The sequence below is a fragment of the Ixodes scapularis genome, unplaced genomic scaffold (assembly GCF_016920785.2).
Source record: "Ixodes scapularis isolate PalLabHiFi unplaced genomic scaffold, ASM1692078v2 PGA_scaffold0__279_contigs__length_252992795, whole genome shotgun sequence".
In the NCBI taxonomy this organism is placed as follows: Eukaryota; Metazoa; Arthropoda; class Arachnida; order Ixodida; family Ixodidae; genus Ixodes; species Ixodes scapularis.
In genome coordinates, this window is record NW_024609835.1 from 207,144,986 (window position 1) to 207,169,312 (window position 24,327).

The following is a 24,327-nucleotide window of genomic DNA, read 5'->3' on the forward strand; positions in this document are numbered from 1 at the left end:
CACGACACACGCGCTTCGTGGTGAGCGGAAACTGAAAGGGACCGCTTCTAGTCTAGTGGCGGTTCGTGGCAGCGTTTGACAACTGGAAAGTGATCTAGTAACGTTGCTCACAATTAGGTAAAGAAGAATTAAAAAATAAAAAACGCCGTTGCGTTCGCTCCGACCACTGATCTCTCCTCCGACTCAAGCTCGTCAACGAACTTGCAGAGCTTCAGGAAGCGCCGTTGACGCCGGTGGCGTAGTCCTAGTAAAGTCTGGCAACTAGCAGAGTTCAATTAGCCGGCGCAATCCAATCCAATCCAAATTGTCGGCGTCCGTATTTTAATGGGGTGGTGCTTCGGAATGAGTGCCTTTTAGAAGAAAAAGAGAACGAATCTACTTAGTCAAAATGGCAAATCTGACCGAGAAAGATTACGCACCGCTGACTGCGGCTTGTGTCCGCGCCTTAAACGACAAACTGTACGAGAAACGGAAGACCGCGGCTCTGGAAATCGAGAAGTAAGTTGAGCGCGCTGGGGCGTTTTTCCTCCACGTCCAGTCTGTCACGGATGTTTTGTTCAAATCATTGTTCTTACGAAAACTACGTCTCGGCATTCAGTGACCGACAGACGTGGCGAGGAAATTGTTATTTCTCTTCAGAAACATCGGCGTCTTCCCTAGCTGTGTTTAGGTCAAGCATGTTTACTTGCACTCGCATCGTGTGCACCGTTCTTTGCAACCGTGCCATTGCGTGCGTCCAATAATGCGTTCATTTGCTTCAATTTTTTTTTTCCTTTGCGGTCCACGTTTAGTCGGAGCGATAGGCCGCCAACTGGAAATTACAGACGTGCTTTTTCACATGAGGTTTCTGGCAGATCACATATTTCTCGTTTTCTTTTCCTTCGTTACGTTGCATTGCATCGGTGCACATAGACATAGATCTTTGAGCACTGTCGTAGTACGTGAAGGTCCATCCGCCGAGTCAGCACTGCTTGCGTGTATCAGCAAATTGGGAGCTCGGACACCTCAGATCAAGTTTAGGGTTCATTGTCCGACATCCATCAAAACAATAATGCTTCTTGTTTGCGCTGACGCCTGAAAAGAAATTATTTCGGACTGTTTCATGCTCCTCCTGTTACAAGTTTAGATCGCTTGCACTGATGTCGCTTCATGTGCCAGGCTGGTGTTCTTCTGCTGTACGCGTTTCCTCAATTATGGTATTTTACCACGCTAGAAATGGAAATTCCGACAGGTGCTTTAAATAGGAATATCTACGGACACTTCGGAATGACGTAGTGTGCGAGGAAGCCTTGTAAAGATGCATGCTATGTAAAATAATTGGGCCTGGGAAGAAACCACTCTCATAAATCGATGACTACAAACATATCACACTTTTCGACTGTTTCAGATGATGTCTACAAGTATATCTCATTGTGCTGTTTGGCTTTCTAATGTTGTCAGTCTTTTGTACCCACTGCAGATCAGAGCCCTGTTTAGAATGTCACTTGCGCCGCTATCTTTGTACTCTTGATCATATCTCGCTGCTAACATTCCTCAGTTGGTGGTCCTCACACACTTATGTCAGAATGTCCTCATTTGCACCCAGCAGTGTTCCAGGTCTCCATACAAACAAGCAGAAGAATGATCAACGGGTTGTGAGCAGTGACTATGCCGAGGGATGTGTGTGCACATTGTTTGCTCACAGGTGCCTGTGATAACCATATGCATTTCTCATAGAGTGCAGGGCTATGGGGTGTTCATGCACATGTCCGAGCGTCGTTGTTTCATCACACCTTGACAGCCTTTATGATGCCACTCTATCAAGAGGCTGACTGAAACCCACAGCTGAAGAAAAAGCCGATGAGAACACAGATGTGACATAATGTGCTTCGCATTCTCTCTGTTATTTGGTTGCTACAGAGAACAACTTTCATCGCAAAGCAAAAGGTTTTTTTTTTTTTTTTTTTTTTTTTTTTGTTTGTTGGTGGTTGGAGTGCAGAGTCTGGTAGCCCCATGCTCAATAAGCTTGTGACAAGTCACTGTGTCAGTAAACCAAATGCCAATTCCCCCTCCCTGAAAAACAAAGATGAAAACAAGTTGTTTCCCCACAGGTGTCAAGCTCTTAAACTTGACTTGATTTTATTTCTTTCCCCAACTCTGATAATGTCGGCAAAATATGTTCTGTCATATATAGGGTTCCGCATTTTCGGTTGCTTTTTTTTCAAAATTCAGCATGCTTTTTTCAATGTTTATTTTAAAAATTGATTTTTTTTTTTTTTGCATATATTTATGCCCACAAAAGTTTATCGACTTTTTTCGGTGAATATAAGATAAACACCAACGGACACCGGATCAGGTGATTCTTGTAACTCTGATATTTGTGATCACTCAAAAAATAATGGCACAGATACATTGAAAAATAAATGGACACTTTATTTGGAAAATGTGTCCAACTGTAAAAGAAACAAGAAAAAAACACTGAAGTGCAAACAAGTTAGATACGAAGCGTATGCCTTAACAACATGGAACTTCATCTTCTGTACATCAGGATTAACGTGATCTTATTATAGTACACACACATACTTTTCCAGGTTCTCCTTGTTGATCTGCACTCTTTCTTTCCTGTTACTATAACCCTGAGCTTCGAGAATGCCCTCTCAACGCTAACACTGGACACTGGCAGGCTGAGGAGATGAAGCGCTGCTTGAGGCAAATATCGGCCGATCAACCAATTGTGACCACCAAAAGAGACATGGTGCGACGTTTTGAAGCACAACACAACATGCAGAGCTTGTATCAAGTCAGTTTCCCCTACAACAAGTTTGGAAACACGGTTGGACATGGCGAAGTCATGAAGCATTTCAAACTTCACGTTTTGATTGATGATGCGCGCATTACAAAACGTCGTGATGGCATCCGTGTACCCCATACATTCGGACACGTTTCGATAGACACTGTCGTTCCACTTCTTCACCGCGGCTCTGCAGTACGACTGGAAGGTCAAAGTGATCTTTTCCGGTTAAAACAGAATTTTACAAACTGGATTCGACATACTTTTATCAATTTTATCGGTTTAAATCGAAAATGCCGCCTAAAAACTGACCTTTTTCGGTTAAAACCGAATTTACAAACATGGATTCGACATACTTTTTATTGGTTTTTATTGGTTTAAACTGAAACCTCCGAACTCTAGTCATATACCAAAAAAAATAGCCCAAACCTTATAGATTTGCCTAATTTGGTGGTATTAAATTTAGGTCTGCGACCCAAACATGCTCAGGTAAGTGACGGTTGGTCAGGTTCCTCACCCGCTCTTACGGCCATCAGCTGCCCTGGACCATATCATCTCATTAGTTGGAAGACAGGGGAAAACTGAGCTTATTAACTTGTTTTCTAAGTTTTCTTAGGAACACTCAGAATTGTGGTCAAAACTGTGATCGCTTAACCTGTTGCACAAATTCTCCAAGTCAATGAGGGGGTTATCTTGACTTAAACAGTGCAAATAAGTTACGTAAGGAACAGGAACTTGGACAGACACCAGGGATCTACAATTACGACTAGTCTGCTCCAAAAGTAGTTAATTACAACTAGAATTACTAGCGCACAGATAAGATTCCTTTATAATTTTGTACTACTTTCTTAATTGCATTACTTTCTTTCAGAAAGTAATGCAATTACCTAGCAGTTGCTTTCATTTGAGGGTTACCTGACTTCAGTGATTTTGATACGATAGCATTTTCCTGCACCGAGGTGTAATTGTCCATTCCTTCTCTGACCATGAAGGATTTAGTGTACGATGTTTCACATTCATTACATTTTGTGCCTTTGTTCTCACCTGCTTCATTAATCGTTTGATATTAGAGTTGATATTTTAGTATGATGCAAATCAGTTTTATTGTTTTGAGACACCACCAAGATTGTTTGTGTTCTTTTTATACTGGCATTTTACAGTAAAAGTTATCTATTACTGTTTTCAGGCTCCAGAATGATCTAATGAAGGTTAAATCACTTAATTCTGAAATTGCTGACATGAATTGTGATAAGATATTGAATGTATGTACACAGTGCAATCACATCATTTAAATTCCTTTATCTTTATCCTTTCTATCAAAAAGAATCTTGCTTTACGTGGAGCATCTTTCTTACCCATCTGCAGGTGTCGTGTGTTTGACAGTTGCTCAGAGGTGCATCCACTGTCATAGTCTCGGAGTATTCAAAGCCCCACAAGCCAGTAGAAGGGCAATGAGGCAGACATTCAGTGTATTTTCATTTTTCTGTGACTCTATAGATCAAAACTTCAGAACGACAGAGCCACGTAAAGAGTACTATTAATTATAATTTAGGTTCTGGAAGTATTTATCCTAAATTGTAATTAAAAGGGCCCTGCGAGGACTTTTTTGCTGAATTAAAACTTGTGTTTGGGCGAGTTGGTTCATGCTGATTTAAAAGGTTAAACGTCCTGTCGTCTTTGTGTCTTTTTGTCCTTGTTGTGTTGCGCTTTTTAACCTTTTAAATCTTTTTTGCTGGTTTTTAATTTGCACCGAACCTGAGCGCTCTGAACGTGGAAACTTAATGAAACTTCTTTTTTCGAATTTCACTTTATTTTAAAAGTTATAGGCAAATTAAAATTACAAAAACGAGCAAAAAATAACCTCCTTCATGATGTCCTTGGTTGCTTGAGTGGCAGTGAGCTAGAGGAAGGGTAGTGAGCTCGGTGAGCGCTCACGGCTGCCGCAATCCGTGTCTATGGCTCAAGAGGGCACCACTAAAGCATGTTCTGGATAGGCTGTATGAAGCGGGCAGCCAGGGCGGCTTGTATTGCATTTGCTGTGTGATTAAACACTAATTCGGCATGACACTTCATTGGCCACAAACGACAGCAAACATGGGTTTAAGATGAGTTCAGAACGGTAGCCACTTCGCGCCGCCATACCGCCAAACGGCCAAACCGCAAGCCAAACCTTGTTGCCCAAGACCTTCAGAACGCTTGAAACCGGTCGGACCTTCAAGCCCGTATACGACTGCAGCGCCGCCGCATACATCCGGGACTTTTCTACGCTCGCCGCTCGTCGGTGCCTGATCCCACTACCCCTTTCTAGTATGCTCCGCCTTTTCCATCTCTTGGTGGCGGGTATGTTGAAGGTTCATTTCTTGTTTCCGTACTTTATGAACTGCATTTTTTTTTTTATGTTCTAAAATGCTGAGCAAAAACTACTTTCATAAATAATGGAAACGGTTTGCGCCTCATATATTTTGTATTTTGACTAAAAAGCTTTTAGCGGCTCTGACCAGTAGTAAGCCCAGGACCAAAGACTCCACATATTGCATGCTTTCGGCACTGCGAGTCGCCCCATAGGTGTAGGAGGTTTCCGCGTTGTCCGGGTAAAATATGACGCAGTGATATTTAGTTACTCTCTCCGTGCCTGCTGGCTTGCCTGAACCCGAAGAAATGTGGAAACCTCAAAAAAAGGTAGACAGTTAAATACGATTGCAAATCCCCCTTTAAATTACCGTATCAAATGTACGACGTCACCCGACGTCAAAGCAAGGGTGTAAAAGAGCCCGCGCGCTTCCGTGGAACAAACCAGTCCCGGGACTCATGTTTGACGACGGAACTGTTTGCTCGTGATACAATTAAATTACATCTATAGTCGGTGACAGTTCAAGAACGAAGTAGAAGCTTCTCGCACCCCTTTCGGCTTCAGCGGAGCGAACGGTGGAGAGGAGGTCACCACCTCTTCAGCGTTCACTCTACTAAAGTGGAAAGAAGTGGGAGGAGCTTTCACTTCGTTCTTGACCTGTCACCGACTATAAGTACAAATTACTCAGAAAATAATTGCATTACACTAATTTAATTCCTATAATCAAATTCATATTCGAGTGTGGCTGTCTTTAGCGGATCGGTTATCCGGGACGATTTCTATAGCATTGTTTGGGTGGTCCTTTGTTCATGTACCTCGTGTGATTGACGAGTTCCTCTCTTTTGCCTGTTTCCCTCAGGATGGTAAAGGACTTCACTGCCAAGAACAATGTGATGCAGATCAAGAAGCTGCTTAAGCTCCTGGGCCAGGACTTTACCCTGGCACACAACCCCAACAGCCGGAAGGGCGGCCTCATCGGGTTGGCGGCCATGTCCATTGCCCTGGGCAAGGTATGGCCCTGGGCTTCGGTAGTTTCTTATGGGCGGCAGCGCAATTATTGCCACATATTTTCAATACGCGCCGATCAATAAACCCCTAAAAGTGACTTGCAAGCCGGTTTTATAAAAATTGGCCAAGCCACAAAACCCTGAATCGGAGCTGACCTTTAATAAGATAAACCCGAGCTTCGTGGGAATAAACCTTTGGCTGTGGCTTTATTTTGTTTTCACCCGAAACACAACCGGCACTGAATTGTCCGCAAGGCCACTTCTTTGTTCGGAAATCTCTTATCTCGTTTCCTTATCTTATCGGTGCAGAGACAGTTTGATAGGGTCAGAGGCATGTTTCCTGGAGGTTGGGGAAGCTCATGTCTCATTTTCCTCAAGCCCTGATAAACGTAATGTTTTTGTGTGGCACCAATAATTGTTAACGAAAGATGCAGGATATTTGGAACAACCAGACCCCAATAAAACACCCTCGAATTTGAAGAAGAGGAAGCCCTGAAAACAAATGCCCAGTCACATTACTGGTTCTCTGTTTTTGGTACATATACCTACGGATAAACTCAGGAAAGTAACCCCAAGGCAGTTTTTTTTAATCAAAATTGAGGGAAAACTGAAAAAAATCCTAAGCTTGACGGAGAAGATATCTTTATCTGCAGCCTTGTCTTGATACAAAACACAGCCCCCCCCCCCATGAACTTTCCGTGGGGCTGCTTGATTCTTCGAGAACCGCGCCCCTTGTCTCGTTTTCCATTTTTTTTAATTGATACCGGGAGATTTTTTGAGCAGTATTCGGGTCATGAGCATGTTCCTCGGAGGTAGGGCAACCCCACAGTTGTGACCTGTCTTGTTCAACTTGAGCCCCGATGAACGTCAATTTTTTTCCTCCGACATCGTGAGTTGATGCGGGAGATTTCCAAGTCTGTGCCCATGAAGATACTTTCTTTTTATATATTCAAAATATCCCCCCCCCCCCCCCCAAAAAAAAAAAGATTTACATGGTTTTTGACAGCGGAGCTGTTAAGGGCTAAATTCCCCAGGATCGTGTCTGGTATGTCGACACAAACCTACCTGGACAGCTACCGCCATCTATAAGCGACGGCGGCAAGCACACAACCAGTATAGTTTCCATCGTCGCTCGTAGATGGCGCCAACCTTTCTAGCTATCAAGAAGAATGGATAGTTGGGCACGTTGGTGGGAATTCATCGTAGGAAACAGCGTGAAAAACAGACGACGACGAAGAAGAAGCACACGTAACGAGCACAGCTCTCGTCACGTTTGTTTCTTCGTCCTCGTCTGTTTTGCGCACTCTTTCCTATGCTCTTATCAGTTTCGGTTTGAACTCACGGTGGGTCGGCTGCGTGCCCTTTTGGGGAAAGGAGATGGGCTGCGCAAGGAGCGGCGACATACACAGCAGCGCGAATGGGTCCGCAACCGCTGCAAAGCTGCTGTCGCCTCGACTTCCACTGCGTCCAGCGCTTCAGATTCCCTCGCCAAAAAGCGCATTGCTTGCCTGGAAAGCCGCCGCTGAGAACAGAACCAGCGATGTAAAGGGTGCCAGTGAGCCAATGCCACGGACGACGATCAAGCCACGGAGGCGAAGCGCAAGCGCGAGGCCCGGCGATGACTGCACTCCACGCCGGCTGAACAGTTCCCGGGTGCGACGGCGAGGTTCCGAAGGGAGTTTGTAGAGAACTCGTTTGGCGTCACATGCGCCGTGTGCGACCGACTCTGGTTCGCCAGAGACGTATCCACGATCAGGGGCGTGTCGGATGAGAAGAAGTGGAAATCGGGCGCGTGCGCGTTACGGCAGCGTATTGAGTACACCTCCGCTGGTCTTCCTTCTTCACGAGAGTGAAAAGGCTAATCATTTTTTTTGCTGCTAAAGTAAACTATGCATCACCGATTGCGCTACAAGTCCGAACCAGGTGCCAAAGTTTCAGCACTAACCCTTGTCTTGTTAAAAAGTTATAAGTGATTTTCTGAAAATTTCAACGGGAAAATATTGGCCGACGGAGCTTTCAAATATGCATGGAGCTCTATGGTGCCAGAAACCGAAAACGAGCAAAAATGGACCCCATTTTTCCATTGAAATTTTTAAAAAATCACGCAACTTTTGTATAAGGTATGGGTTCGTGCTGGAACTTTGGCATCTGGTTCGAACCTCTAGCGCTACATATGGGCGAAGAATGAGCACTCGGCATTGCATATTTTATTTTCGCAATTTAAAAAACACAAAATTTTTAGGGGGGGATTTGTCGCATATGTTTTTCTATTGACATCATGGCACCGTACCAGCCGTCTTTCTCGGCAAGCCTTGTTCTTCTGCACCGTCAAATTCATTCTGTTGCCAAGACTTGCCAAGAAGAACAAAGTCGATGGTGCAAAATGTGTGCTGCAGGGGTTATGGGCACAGGAGCACGGTCTGGACCAATGGTGGCTGATGTGACGTCAATTCGCGCGGGTCCTTTCAAATTCACCGCCACACCTGCAAAATAAGAAAACGAGTATGTGCCTTCTCGGTTTTGGGTCTAAATAATTTGTTAGTGAGCAACCTTGTGTCTAAATGGTGCTGTGTGACAAAGTAGGAAGCCTGTACCTGTGTACGTAGCAACATAGATAGTCACATAGCACCATTTAGGCACAAGGATGCACACTAAAACATTATTTGGGCCTGAAAATGTGTAGCCCATCAACGGGGGAGGGGTGCAGCTGCTGTAACCGTCGCCGCTGCCGCAATATTTCTGTTCTCTACGAGCACCACTTGAGAACAACAATATACGCAAAATCGATTCCTTTTCACCTAGAAAGCCTGTGATACTGGTCGTCTTTGCTTTTTGGGGCTGCACAATCGCTTCGTTAAACAGAATCATTTGTTAAACAGGACTTTGTTGTAGTAGTCACAGAAACACATTGAGCACATGGGAGATTGGCCTGGACTTTATTTTACTTAATTAAACGGGCATTTTCATGGTAGAGCCATTCATTATAAATTTGTTTGACCGTATTAGGTTTATTATGAGGGAAATAAACACACAAAGTGAGAGATTGTTGTAGTTTTTCACATTAGTTCACTAAACACTTTTGTCTTGAGGCTGGAACCTGCACTTCCTGTTGTAAGTTGAACCTCGATTTAGTGAAGTCACCGGGACTTGCAAATTAGTTTGTTAAATTGGGAACTTCGTAAAATCGAGAAAGACATTTTTCGGGCATAGGCTGCACGGGGAATCCGAATTTGTTCGTTAAATTGGGCAATTCGTAAAATCTGGTTTCGTTAAATTCAGGTTCAACTGTAACAGCTTTGGAGATGGAGATTCTATAAGGAACCAGTCTTTTCTCACTTGCTACTAAAACATACTCTTTTTCTTGTGACAGCATGCTTCTAGGTAGTACAGTCAAACCAACTTAAAAGCTCTTCCGTTATGCAGGATACTATGTCTGTCATTTCAATATGTTGAAACGGTTTTTCTGGTATCTGTTCACTGCAAGTCTCACTTAAATGTTGTTTGTGTTTCTGTCTAACACGTTTGCAATATTAGAAGTTGTGCTTTGTAATAACTGTGGTTACATGAAGTAGCAAGGCTCTAGACTCATCAAATGCTAAGTTGTAGCCGAAAGTTGGTGGTGCGCCCCGGACGGACTTTGGCACCAAAAGCGCCGTGTTAGGCGTTGCGAGAGTCCAATTACGTGCTCCGTGAACTTACTATGTCGCCACTTTTGTGTTTGTTGAGTCTAGGGCTCCAGGTACATTTCTGCAGATGCACAAGTTGCTAAAATTTATTATTGCACATTCTAACGTTATCGTGCGACATCCTCCTTTTGATTTAACCCGTTTATTTAGTGTCCCTTATTTTATTCTTAGTTTATGTGTCGGAAAAATGCGAAGTGGTACATGCGGTATCTAACCTCGGGCTTTTATAGTAGGATCAATTTGCAACATTCAAGTTTGTGTTGATTGTACACTTCTTTCAATGTGTCACAATCAATCGAGTTTTATTGTTGTTCGGTCATTTAATTTTTGTTTCTAATCGTTTTGCTGCCTCTTCATTTTCACACTGCTGTACCAAAGGGGACTGTCAGGCACCATGCCTTTTTCTCTGTCTCCTCCGCGGATGACATAAAAAAAAAAAAACAGAGGTAGCATAAAGATTTAAGATTCAAAAACTTTCAGCCTTTCCACTCTGGTGAAGAAGGGAGACCAGCAAAGCTGTACTATGGTGGCAATGAAGTAATGGCTGGCTGCAAGTCGGAGTGGAAAGGCTGCACAGCTACCGCCATCTAGAAGCGATGGCGGCAACCAGACAACCAGCAAGCCGGTTGTCTGGTTGCTGCTATCGCTCATAGATGGCGGTAGTTGTCCAGAGTTTCGTGTCATCATTTGTTTGCTGACGGACACGATACTGGGGAAACTAGCCGTCAACAGCTCCGCTGTAAAAATCATTTTTATTTTGTTTGAGTGGCGCCATATGGCTTGTTGATCCATCGAAGGCAGAACGGAAAGGAAGCGGCATTGCTCGAGTGGATGCTGTTCAAAGTCTGCTCTCCCGTTGGAACAGGACTCGTCTCTGTATGTGGACGACTTGGTGAAGCCCATCCTGGCCTGCCTGAGCGACTCAGAGAGCAGGGTGCGCTACTACGCCTGCGAGGCCCTCTACAATGTGGTCAAGGTCGCTCGGGGTTCCGTGCTACCCAACTTCAACGACATCTTCGACTGTCTCAGCAAGGTGGGTAGACTCGCAGTGCTCAGACTGCCTTTCAAAGAAATGCAAAACCTGTAAAAAAAAACAAGAAGATTGGCTGTTTTTTTGGCATTTCTCAGATGCATTTTGAATGCCAAGCTATTGAAACTGTTTTGCTCACGTCAACCCAAAACCACGATCTGTTGCGCATATTAAACGCCGCACCAGGCAGATTGTCCGTGATTTCGAATTGCCGATCGACTGCATGTGGGCAGTCGCGTAATTAGGGGGGGGGGGTGCCGAGCCGAGTCCAACCATAATAATAATATAATGATGATGATGATGATGATGATGTCATTATCAGTATCATCATGAGGGGTGCAAAATTTCATTTGCCTTGTGCGCCGTCATATCTAGTTACGCCACTGCATGTGGGCTTCCTGCAGTGGCAGGGCCCGGCGCTTTTGTGCCTGCAAACAAGAGCCTTCGTGGTACGGTTAGCTCGCTCTGCTGCTGCGGAGCACACACCAAGGAAATTTCCCAATCCGAGAGCAGTCGCCGACTGCGTACCGAGTGTGCAATCGGCGACTGCGCACTCCATGCTGCGCCCTCTACCGAGGCTACTTCCGGGGACGTGAACATGCTAAGTCTGGCCCTACAAATGCTATGTGCTCAGAGGCACTTTTTTAACATGCAACGTGTTTTAGGGTTGTTTCCCAAGCCAAGAGTGTCACGAAACGTAAGAACATAACGGAGCTTGTTTTCTTTATAGCAGACTGCAGTAACTGGTTCCTAAAAATGGGAGGGGCTCAAAATATGCTGTACATTCTGCGTTTCCAAACTTCATCCGTGAAATTGTAAGGCATCTAAAATTATTTCTAGCATCTTCTATATTTCTTAATTACCTAGATTAAACACGTCATAAAATGAACCTTAAAAAAAAATATATATGTAAGCACAATTTTTGATTTGTGAGACCTATTTGTTTATACAAAGAAATGGGTCTCACTAAGAAATTACAAACATGCTTCTGTTTCAGAGCTGAAATCATGAAATAGAAGCATGTTCTGGAATCTCTGCTAACTTAAAATGAGTTTTCCTATACAGTAAACTTTTGGCGTGGAGTTGCGCGGAGAACATAGCACGTAGACAGGCGCGCACGAGCTAGCGTGTGCTCTCAAAGTGCTTTACTGTAGCATCGTGTGCGCTCCATCTTGAAGCGCGAGATGGAGCACTCTCCACTCCCCTCCACCCACCTCTCACCAGACATGGCCTGGTCATGTCTGGTGAGGGGTGGGTGGAGGGGAGTGGAGAGAGAACTGAGCAAGTGCTGCTGGGGACCGTGTCTCTTCTTTCTTGATGACGTGCTGGAGAACCTAGAATTTCAAAGGGGCGGCGGCGGCGAGGGTGGTGGTACACGAGAGAGAGAGGGAGCGAAGTATGTGTTGCCATAGATGACGTGCTTGTGCAAGGGGAGACGGTGACGAGGAAAGAGTGAAGGCGAGGCAGCACTGTCGCTCCCTCCCTGCGATCACATAGGTTTTTGGGAGCGAGTGCCGCTGGATTTTGTTGGAAAATGCCGTTTTTTAAGGAGTTCAGTTTTCCTTCAATGGTGCTACAAAATGACGGCTGCCCATTCGGACGAGAAACTGCACAACCAGTGGAGACATTGAAAGGAGTATGAGCACCACAAACATTAACCTGCTTGCAATTGAACCCTCTATTGAAACCGAGTACTTTACTATAGTCGGTGACAGGTCAAGAACGAAGTAGAAGCTCCTCCCACCTCTTTCCACTTTAGTAATGCGAACGCTAGAGAGGAGGCGACTTCCTCTCCACCGTTCGATCTGCTGAAGTGGAAAGGGGTGGAAGGAGCTCCCACTTCGTTTTTGACCTGTCACCAACTATAGGAGTGAATACACTAGGGGTGAATACTGGGTGCTCTGCACAACCACAAAGGCTCTGGAGACAGCAGCTTTTCACTCTGGATGCATCCAGAACCTTCATTGTTCTGTAATTGGGTTGTGCTTTCTATTTGTAGGGGTTTCGTTAGAGAATAGGTCGCTTTCAAGAATTCTCAAGTGGCAAGGAGCATGGTGGGTTTCTGACTTCATGCATTGTACGTACACGTAAAACAAGCCTGGACTTGTTTTTTTTTTTTTTTTGCTTTTTTAAGCAGATATTTAAAACAAGTGGCACTTTGCACAGGCACTCATCATCATCCTATTTTAGTGAGTGGCTTGGACTCTTTCCAGCAGATGAGGCAAGCGCAGTGATGTGATTGCTGCGCCAGTTGCGCCAAATTGTGCCAAGAGGCTGACCCTGCTACATCCTGCTACATTTTGACAAAATATGGGTAATCTGCGCCAAGCCTGCGCCGAAGGATTAATTTTTGTCACCTTTAAAAACCGTTACTAAACCAAGTACCGTAATTCAGCATGCATGAGCTAGGTGGCGCAAGCGGCTGCCCGACACAAAGTACACTGCATCAATCGTCCATCCGGTCTTGCATGTTTTTCCCGCCGTCTCTCATTTCACGCTCTCTTCGTCTCGTAAATCTCGTCTTGCGACTTTGTAAAAAAAATTTCAACGATAGACGCTGGCTTGCGCGGACGCTCCAACGCTAGCGTGTCGGTTACCAGCCATGCTGTGACGCTGTGAAACGAAACCACATTTTTGCGAGGCGGGAGCTACTTTGTGAGCCGAAGCACTCTCTCCTGAAAGAAACGACCGTGGGAGAACTATATTCGGTCCCTGCCTGCCAGTTACCGTGTTCGCGCGACGTTGGGTTTTGCCATCCCCACGTTGTTGCAGATATGGCTCTTTCTTGACTAAAAATTAAGGACCGCCATGTGTTCATCAATATTGCTGTTCTTGTTTAAATCGTACGCTAATACAAGTATCCCTCTTTAACCCAAAGACTGCTGTGTCGAAGTATAAATTACCTAAATTTCTCTCTGTAGGTTTTTCTTTTTTTTTTTTAAAGAGGGACCTTGGTACGTAAAAAATCTGCTGCGAAAGAAAGTTGAAGCAAGTGAACTAAAGCAAAGAAGGCAATGTCTACACGCTGAACCCACACAGCGCATTTGTTTGTCTCGAGTTCAGTAGTTATACAAAGCGCTCCAAGAACTTTTTGACCCTAGCTCGCGATGTCTTGCATCGATGCACTCAGGCTCTTTTTTTCTGCGCATTTAGCTTGTACCTCGCCTGCCAGCTTGGCAAGCACGAGCCGCTGGACCGTTTTTTGTCATATGCTGGACAGTTGCATTTTGCATTACAATTTTGGGAACCAGTTGGCGACGGAGCGGAGTGGCATGGTTTCGGTTTCGATCGAACGGCCCTCTCCGCTCGCGCGACGAAGCACATGCAACTGCTAGCCTGCCAAAGTTGCCCTCATGTGCATGCGAACATGATTGCACGACAGAGGCACCAGCCGGGACGCTTGCAATTCATTGTTCTACGTTTGCTTAATTTTGGCAAAAATCTGTCACTTCTGGAACCACTAGAACGTTGGCAAGCAGTTTTCGGAATTGCTCGGCAATGCCTACAGCACTGTACACTTGTGGGATGTCTCAATGTCTCTTTGGAGATATTGAAAGTGGAGATCCATTACTAGCGGGAGGCAAAGCAAGACTTGCAGCAGCCTTGTAGGAATTTGCAAAAGCGAAAAGCACCCACTAGTCGTAACGCACCTTTGTCTTTTGTAGAATTTCGCATTGCACTGCAGTAGTTACGTGTTTCATCAGTCGGAGACTGCTTCCATTTTATTATATTATACAGTTGAACCTCGATTTAACGTAGTCACCGGGACCCACTAATTATTTCGTTAAATCGGGAACCTCGTAAAATCGAGGAACGGAGACCTCGCGCATAGGCTTCGGGGGGAATCCGAATTTGTTCTTTAAATCGGGAAATTCGTAAAATCGGTTTTCTTTAAATCGAGATTCAACTGTATAACTAGTTAGCCTAATGCTGTGATATTTACTACTAAGCTGGTCATTTTCAAATAAGTTTTAATATGTGCAGTTTGGTTCTTATTTATCTATAGTGGGTACATATATAGACCAGCACGCGGCACTGACGTCACGCAGCTGCGGTGGCGCTGTCGACGGCACTGCGCATGCGCAGACGCTTCACTTCACGCGAATTTGGTTTCTGCGCACGCGCAGTGCCCACAGGTGTGGGCAAACGCGGGCTTGTTTATAAACAGCGTGTCGGTCTATATGCATCATTTAACTGAAGCATTGCAAAATGTGTCATGTCATTGGCATTTCAGTTACACGTTGAAAGACTCCCAGGTGGTCTAACATGACCATAATTTGTTTATTGCGGCGAGCAAAGTGCCCTTCGTTTGTCCAGCACTTAAAACGGATAGTTTTCTAAAAAAATCTGCTCCGCACGCCAATTCTGCTGCCCCGAAACACTGTTCTGGCTGCTCCAAAAGCCACTTTTTCTACTCCAAAACACTGTTTCGGCTGCTCTGAAAGGTGCTCCAAAAAAGCTGAGGCCAATCAGATAACTGCAAGCGCATGCAACATTTGTGTCTACATTTTGAACATGCTCATTCGAGCTTGGAAATGTCTCAAACGATCCGTTGTGTTCTGTGGGGTGCAACTCCTCACGTCATGTTTTACTGGGAATTTGGCTGGTGTTGAAATGAAAATGTGAATAGCAAAACAAAACTTTAGTAGTGCTACGAACAAGGACCAGTCAAAGATGTGAGCAGAACTTTTTTTTTTGTGTGTGTGGCCGTCTCCGAAGGGTTATTTGTGTTTTGCTATTTTAACTCGACTAGCCCAACGGGTCAGTTTTGTGATTAGTGGAAGTCTTGACTTGGAAAGGCACTTTCTAGATAAAATTTCTGCTGTCTATTTTTTTTTAGTGCCTAGCATTTGTAGGATTAGCTCTTAATGCTTTATGTCTATGCCTGGGATGTGGCCTGGATAGAAGGTGCAGTCCTCAATTGCACGCTTCGTATGCAGTCGGCAACTGCTCTTGGAGCGGGCGCTTTCCTCAGTGCATGTTTGGCAGCCGAAAAGTGGACTACACATGTTACGAAGGAGTGCAGGGGTGACTGCAGCGGGCACAGGAGGGTCAAGAGGGAAGAGCAAGAGAGCTTTGAGCTTAGCAGTGACAAAAGCCAGTTGCCATTATGCGGCGGCCGACCGGCAGTTCATGCTCCAGTTCGTGAACAATCCGTTAGGAGCAGTTTGTAATGCGCGTAACAGACTGGTTTTGGGCAGTCATGAACAAAGGTGTTGTAAAACTGTGCATTTAGAAAGTCTTTAGGAAATGCCAAAGAGACAGTCATTGTTTTAAAGTGGTAGCTTTACGGGTGAAAGTTAGCAAGGATTTCGGTGTTAGCGTTTGTTGTCTGTCGTCGCAGCGGAGACGGAAGAACCCTTCTTCTCTCCCCACATGGCGGGAGGAGAGAGAAGTCGGGTGTTCCCATTGCTCGCGCCACGCGAAGAGGGATGAGAAGAGAGCCTTTGACGACCCGCAAAGAATGGTGCAATGACGAGGAAGCCTCAGCGGAGCGCCTTCCCCTGTTGTCTGCCAACAATAACTTCAATACAGGCGTTTTCAAACATTACTCGCGTTATACGAAATCCCGCTTTGGCTGTATCCACTTGCTACGCGTAAAGTTGGAGGGTTTTAAAGACTTCCACTGCATTCGATTTTACTACAACGTCTCTACTTCTTGAACCCAATTTGAAATAGGAAATATGTTCTGCCAAAACTCGTCGGCTTCCCCCAAGTCTCGCCTCGTTTCTCTGCATGCATCCCCCTCTCTGCTTGTCGCTGAACGTCAACATTACTCTCTCCCTTCAGGCTCAACAACACCGGAAAAACCTGCGCGTTCGCTCGCGTCGTCGCTGTCGCAGACTCTCTCTAATGGCATCGCCATGCCAAGGCCGTGCTCCGTCCCAGGAGCAAGCGCGGAAAGAACAACAGACTTCCTCGGCTGCCGACCGGTGTGGCGCCCAAACTGACCACCAGCGAGAGTTTGGTGGTCATTTGGCCAACTCACTTTTCCAGTCGCTTAGCACTCGGGGTAGTCGCCACTGGCATCCACGACGCCAACCACGACGGCAGCGTGCATGAACCGGTTCGCACCTCCGTCCTCCTGTACGTGATGACACCATTTTGCCTCGCATTGCGCGAATGTGCTGCACCTATCGCTTTTACTTTACTCATTGTGAGCGAAAAAGCCACCCTTTTTTTTGTAGGTATGGTGACAGAATTGACTATGCAATCTTGCCCAGCATTGAAATCGGAGCACCCAGCTTTTTGAGCTTGAAGGACCCTCGATAAATTTGCCATCGCTGTTTCTTTCTCTCTGCACTTGGTTTGGAGTTTCGAAACAAACGTTTGAATGGTCAGATGCCCGACTAGGCTGGTTTTTCTGCTCGCTCCCTTGCAGTTGGCTGCCGACTCGGACCAGCACGTCAAGAATGGGTCGGAGCTGCTGGACCGACTGCTGAAGGTGAGTTCTGGTGGTCCGTGACTAGGGCATGTATTTTCTCATATTTAACATTGCAAAAAATAATAGGCAAATGTTTTTGGGGGCGAAGCTCCTTAGGGGCTAGCCATGTCCGTATGTCCGTCCGCCGTCGGATGCATGTGCTCATGCTCGTGAGCTCATGCGCTCACGTGCTCCCGTGCTCGTGTAGGGCAAAAATACCCAAAAAAAAACCGCATCTCCATGTGGTGAATGATGTTGATCGGGGCGAAGCTCTGGTGGTGCTTGTCTGCGCAGACGGTGAGCCGCAGCATGCCGAGCCTTTCGTTCGTTTTCATCCATGTCAGAAGGAGAATGTGTGGTATGTAACGTGGTTATATATGGGTGATTTCAGATAAGATCGACCAAAGGATGGCTAGTCGACATTTTCAAATCAACTGATGTTTTTATATGTTATTGTCTAGTGTCTGGTATGAACGAATCCAAACTTAGTTTTGACTAGAAAAAATACTTGGGGACAGGAAAAATCGTAAGGCATGAGGTGCTGGACAGTTGCATTAACGCGCACTGATGGAGGGGGCCCGTTTGAGAGTGAATAACTAAAGCGATAACATTAGGAGAACTCTAATACGTTTTAGGCGCAAACTATGGGTATTGCTTGCTTGTAATATAAAGTAATCATATTTATTTAAAATTTATTTATTTTTCTAAAAATTGACAAACATGCCTGCTCGAACGACAAATGGCAAACTTGGGAGGTCTGTATCTCATGAAATAATTTAATCATTATGATATAATTTGCAGATATTATTCTACTAATATATGGCTAATATTTAAAAAATAACTAAAGTATCTGTGTGATACAATAGTTAGGATATATTTAGTCAAACATGGAAAAAAAGTCAAACAAAAAAAAATTCCGATGCGAATAAAAAAAAAAACACCACCCTCGATTTTTTTAAAAATTTAGGTAACCTGTTATACTCTATTTCGGCATTCATTTCCATTAAAAACATGTTGCATCATTTTATTGAGAAAGAAGATACAACTCCCCAAAGTAGGGTCCTTTTTCAAAGCCTACACTTAGCAGTGTTTTATACAAGAACTGACTCTGAGTTCCAGTTTCATGAAACCAACACACATCTTTTATATATTTTTATTCAGATGAGGCCAATGATAATTAAAGAAATCGTTCACACACTTAAATTAAGGAGAAACTACTGTGTACAAAGAGGTATCATATAACGGACTAGTGATCCGAGAAAAGATCATGCAGCCATCGGCCACTAGGAACTTTGTTTACTTTATTCTCCTGCTACACTATATGCTATTCCCTCTTCCGCTCTACCTTCATCTCTCTCTCTCTCTCTCTCTCATATATATCCCTGATATATATCCAGAACAAAAACATGTTCAAGCATTCCCTTTCTGCGTGGTAGTGTTCTGTGGCTAGCAAAAATCATTTCCTCGCTAAGCTCACGATTATGGCAAAATAGTTGCCGGAAACCGCAGACGACACTCGTCGCTAGTTCTGGCAAAACGGCCGATACAATCTTTTTTTCGCATTCCCCCGCTCGCTGTCAAGGACAAGGGGGTTCGCTTCAACCAGCAAAACATGGCCGTTGACGCCTGTTTACTGAGCAGTCATGCCTGTCGCCATCACACTCGCTGGCGTCACGGGCGATAATATCAGGCACAAAGGGGCACACCAACCGGCAGCATTATCCCCAAATACTCGAGCCTCGCGTAAATACATAGAGTGTAAACGCTGTCGCCATGTTATCGTAGTAAGACCGCCCCCCCCCCCCCTCCCCCAACGGGGGACTGCAGTACGCGACGGCGTACTAACACAACGGCGACGATATCGACATCGCGGGCTCCGAATTTTCCCATAGTTCTACTCCACGGGCATTTATCGAAACGCTTGATATTGTGTACGCCCGCCGGGAAGGATTTCAGGCGCGTAGTTAAGATAAGGCGGTTCTCCGCGGCAAAAGAAAGCAATTTCACAAAAGCTTGAAAGCGGCGGCGACGCGTGTGCGGTGAACGCTTGTAGTTTTGGTGTAGACAGGGTGTGTGTGTTCTCGTTGTTGACACCAGCCGGCGATAAGGCACTGCAGGCGGTAGCTCAGTACAGCAAGGGCTAATCCGAGTGACCATCAACGTAACCCCACCGCCAACCCCTCGTGAACCGGTCGCCGACATGGCTCAGGCTGTGTCATGAACCACGTGGTAGAAGCTCGGGTGCTTTCATATCAGCGCGTGGAGGGACGACAGTGCGATTCCGGAAAGTCTTTTTCGAAGGCCGCTGACCACAATTTTTTGTCTGGAGACTTTCCCTCTTTCTTCCTTCGACGTGGATCAAGCTTTGCCGACAGCCTCAGTTGTGACCTCTCTTTTCAAATGTACGTTTGCAGGGAGTGAGCTCCTCAGCCTCGGACTTGTCACTTGTGCACCCAGTAGTTCTTTCACTTGGCAATTATATGCCATCAGTTGGGGTTTAATTTCTATTATTTATGTATACATTATGAAGACGTCCTGGAGCTCCGAACGAGTGTTTTGTGCAGATTACTTTTGCAAACACAAAAAGACTATACCAAAGCAGCGGAATTTTCGAAGTGTTGGCGAGTTGGACCTAAACTCGTTGAAGCAAATTCTTCCGCCTGACTGTTCCACCAAAGTGAGTGCGACGGACTACCTGTGCTACCATTGCTTCATGCACATCACTAAGGAGATCTCGATGCGAAGCTCAGAGCAGTGCCCTGACATATTTGTGCCAGCTGAAGAAGCAATTGAAGATCTAAATCGCAGCATACTACCTACAGATGTGTCGCCGCTGAGACAACCAAGCGTCGTAAGAAGTCGGGACAGGCCTGCCTATGTCAAGAGAAAGCAGACAGAACTGGAGCAGGTTGCTGTCAAGAATATACGCTCAAGGCTACGTATTGCGTACGACAGGGACGCACCATCGGGGTCGTCCGAACCAACATGCTCCACATGCACTGAGTGGGTGGACAACTTTCGGCAGGCCTTTGAAACCGCCACCTCTCTCCGGGAACGTTGTCAACTGCTTACACTCCTGCCGTCAACACTGACGAAGAATGAGGTTCAAAAGATGATTCCACAGGCCTCAATGTACCTCATCAGTAAATCCCGAAAACTCAAGGAAAAGCATGGCGTGTGGTATGAGCCGGATCCTTACACGAGGTGCAAGGTGAGCCCTGAGAACCTGTCTGCTGCCCTAGAGTACTTCACGAAAGACGAGCTACAATGTTCGTGCCAAAGTCCCAACCAGAAGGACGTCATCACTGTCATGCTCAACGGAGAGAAAACGTTCGTGCCAAAGCGCTTCATGACACGCTCAATACGAGAGGCCTTCCGTATATACAAAGACAAGCATCCCGATTCCGGCGTTGGGCTAACGAAATTTTATTCGTTGCGCCCTAGATGGGTCCAATGTATTCCACACCAGGAAGTGTGCGTTTGTGTGCGCTGCGCCAATTATTATCTTTGTATTGCCGCTCTAGAGAACGTTACAGGATCAACATTCAACACTGGTGAAATGAACTCGGCATTTCTGTGCGACCCAGCAACAGAACTGTGCCTTCAAGGAGACTGTGATCACTGCCCAAAAGGCCAGTTTCTTACGCTCCAGGAACTTGATATCCCGGAGGATGAAGAGATTGTGCTTGCAACATGGGAGTCCGGCGACCTTGTGAAAAAAAACTTTGGAACCTGAGACTTTCCTAAAAGTCATCCAAGTGACGGTTGGAAGTTGGGTACTTCACAACCATATCCGGCAAACGCAAGGTAAAGTGATCTACGATGAAAAACAGTGCATGCAACGCGGGAGCATTGTCTTTCATTTTGACTTTGCTGAAAACTGGACCATCGTGCTTCCTGACGAAGTGCAAGCATATCACTGGAAAAAAAACAAGTTTCGATATTCACATGTGTAGTGACGACAAGAAAATCTACAAACAGCTTTGCCATCATCAGTGAGGACCTGTGTCACGACGCCGCTCACGCTTGCTTGGCTCTAGAAAAAGTGAAGGAGTGGGTTGAAGACAACGTTGCGGTATACTCGTACGTGACGTGCGTAAGTGACGGCGCCGCCAGTCATTTCAAGAATCGCTACCAGCTTCACCAATTTGCAAAGGACGATTGCCCACAAGCCCAGTGGTTATTTTCTGCATCTGGACATGGGAAAAATGCATGTGACGGAGTTGGCGGACTCGTGAAGCACCACGCCACGCTGAACAACCTGAGAGAACGTTCAGTAAGCGCAATTCAGACGGCCAGGACAATGGTGAGCGTTCTATCAAAGAAACTGAAAGGCGTGCATCTTGTATATCTGGACGAAAATGAGGTTGTTCGGTATCGTGAACAAAAAAAAGAAGAGTGGCTGACGGTGCGCGCCTTCCCTGGCATTCAGTCTTGGCACGCGTGGCGGCTCAGCAAGTCATCAACAGAAGGGACCTGTGACGTATATGTAGCACGGACAGTCGGATGTGCTTGGAAGCAACTTTATTAAATGGGTACAGCGAGGAAAACCTTAGCGTAAAGTGCCGAATTTGATTTCCCAAGGACTGCTCATTTTGAATGCAGGGACATCTTATTTATCACATTTTTCTTCACGGGGTATTTAACCTACTGTTTTTGTTGGTGGTTACTAATAATTTTTATCTGATCACTATAAAAAAAATCCCAAAATGTTATCCTCGAGCAGGATAAAATATATCGGCTTGCCACGATTCATTCATACACCGAGAGCATCGAAGCTGCTCCAGTTAGGCACTATGGCATCCGTCACCTGAAATTGTTTGTAATCGTAAATACACAGCCAACCTAAATATCTTACTATTATATCTTTGTTTTTGTGTGTGGAAGTAAAGTTATTTATTTTACTCTAGATGTAAAATATACCGGAAGGTACAACTTCACACTGCATCATCTTTTCTCAAATCATTAGCCTCTAATATGATACCACTTTGTACGCTTATGTAAAATGCTGTATATAGTTTCTCCTCCCTTTTACTGTGTGACCGATCGCTCTTTTTATCAATGACCTCATGTGAATAAATGTATATAAAAGATTTGTGCAAGTTTCATGAAACTGGAACTCAAAGTCACTTCTTGTAGAGGACACTGCTAAGTGTAGGCTTTGAAAAAGGACCCTACTTTGGGGAGTTGTTTCTTCTTTCACAGTGCAATGATGCAACATGTTTTTAATAGAAATGAATGCCAAAATAGAGTATAACAGGGTACCCAAATTTAAAAAAAATCTAAGGTGGTGTTTTTTTTTTATTCGCATTGGAATTTTTCTTTGTTTGATTTTTTTCCTATGTTTGCCTAAATATATTGTAACTATTGTGTCACTCAGATACCTTATTTATTTTTTCAATAATAGCCATACATTAGTAAAATAATGTCTGCAAGTTATGTAATAATGATTAAATTATTTCATGAGATACAGATTTCCAAAGTTTCCCTTTTGTCGTTCGAGCAGGCATGTTTGGAAATTTTTAGAAAACTAAATAAATTTTAATAAATATTATTACTTTATATTACAAGCAAGTTGTACCCATAGTTTGTTTGTAAAAAGTTTTAAAATTCTCCTAATTTTATTGTTTTAATTATTCACTTTCAAACTTGCCCCCTCCATCAGTGCGCGTTATTGCAACTGTCCACCTCTCCCTGCCTTACGATTTTTCTTGTCTCCAAATTTTTTTTCTGGTCAAAACTAAGTGTGGATTCGTTTATACCAGACACTAGACAATGTCATATAAAAACATCAGTTGATTTAAAAATGTCGACCAGCCACCCTTTGGTCGATCTTATCTGAAATCACCCATATGGATTTGAGCATTTGACCGCAGCGTGACATGGATGAAAACGAACGAAAGGCTCGGCATGCTGCGGCTCACAGTCTGCGCAGACAAGCACCACCAGAGCTTCGCCTAATGAACATCATTCACCACATGGAGATGTGGTTGTTTTTTCAGTGTCTGCTTACTTTTTTAAACAACGGTGTATTTCAGTTGGACGACCCCCTGACGAGGCTAGAATCACTGATTATTGGTGTAAGAAACAAAGCTCTGTATAGCCCTTTGTCAAAGTGAATAAATGCTGTCGCAGTGAGTGTAATCGAGGTTCATTATTCTATACGAGCTTGAGGGCCACGTCAAATGTTTATGGCTTTCTGTAGCCGCAGCACTAACTTCAGTCTCAGAATCGCCAAGAAAACGCGCAGCTTCATCTTGTTCCTTAGTTCAGTTTCCGTTATCGGAACTCAAGAAAAAAAGCACAGAACCCACGTTTCGCTGTGGAAGTGGCAAGGTTTTCAGGGCACCTTCTGCGACTACGAGGTGGGCAAAACCTACAGTCATCGGCCCCTGTAATCTAACAGACTGGAACGGTTTTAGCAAACCCAAGACAGGGCGACATAAAACCGAACCCGTAGTCCCGGAAGCCCATTAAAACTAAACGCACAGCAATGAACGCATCTTCGTTCCCAGACGAAGTGACGCCTTCTCCAAGGTCAGTGGCCTTGGACCCAGGGGTGGAAGCGCTGCGCCAATTGTGCCATTGTGTGCCGATCCACTTTCGCTGTGCCATCCTGCTCCCAAGTGCAAATGTTGTGCCAAAACTAGTAAAAAAAGACTTTTTTTCTTTTTAACTATATATTTATTGGGGTACTCTTCCTTGCTGGCCACAGTGGTTTACTGTGTTGTGTTCATTTAGATAATTCTGAACCAAAGTTATGTACCAATGTGATTGTGTCATCGTCGAAACAGGTAACCCTCGTTTAGTGAAAACGCGGCAGGTGCCTATTTTCATCTAACGAGAGTGATCATGATTTATTCCAGGCGAGGTAAATAGACTTAGTGTTCCGTTTCATGGTCTCATGTTGATGAGTCGTCAGGTGCCAGCAGCACGAGGGAGAACTACGCAAATTGGTCGTTTTAATTTGTCCGTTTCGAACGCGAGCAATGCTTTTATTGTTGTTCAGAAATACAGTCAAACCTGTTTATAACGAACAGCAGGAAATGCTACGATCGGT

General features: G+C 44.9%; 1 protein-coding gene across 2 annotated transcripts in view; it reads left to right on the forward strand.

Annotated features, from left to right (window-relative positions):
• Positions 1 to 301: 301 nt before the first annotated feature.
• The window catches only part of LOC121836081 (protein VAC14 homolog), a 103,051-nt gene continuing 79,025 nt past the window's right edge, over positions 302 to 24,327 (forward strand). Inside the window, exons 1-4 of one of the 2 annotated variants that reach the window (XM_042290779.1) lie at positions 302 to 498; positions 5,980 to 6,130; positions 10,679 to 10,846; positions 17,226 to 17,288. In XM_042290779.1, the coding sequence (XP_042146713.1) occupies positions 389 to 498; positions 5,980 to 6,130; positions 10,679 to 10,846; positions 17,226 to 17,288 (492 nt within the window). In that variant the 5' untranslated portion in view covers positions 302 to 388. The remainder of the gene's footprint in view (positions 499 to 5,979; positions 6,131 to 10,678; positions 10,847 to 17,225; positions 17,289 to 24,327) is intronic. The other variant, XM_042290782.1, reaches the window with a different exon arrangement.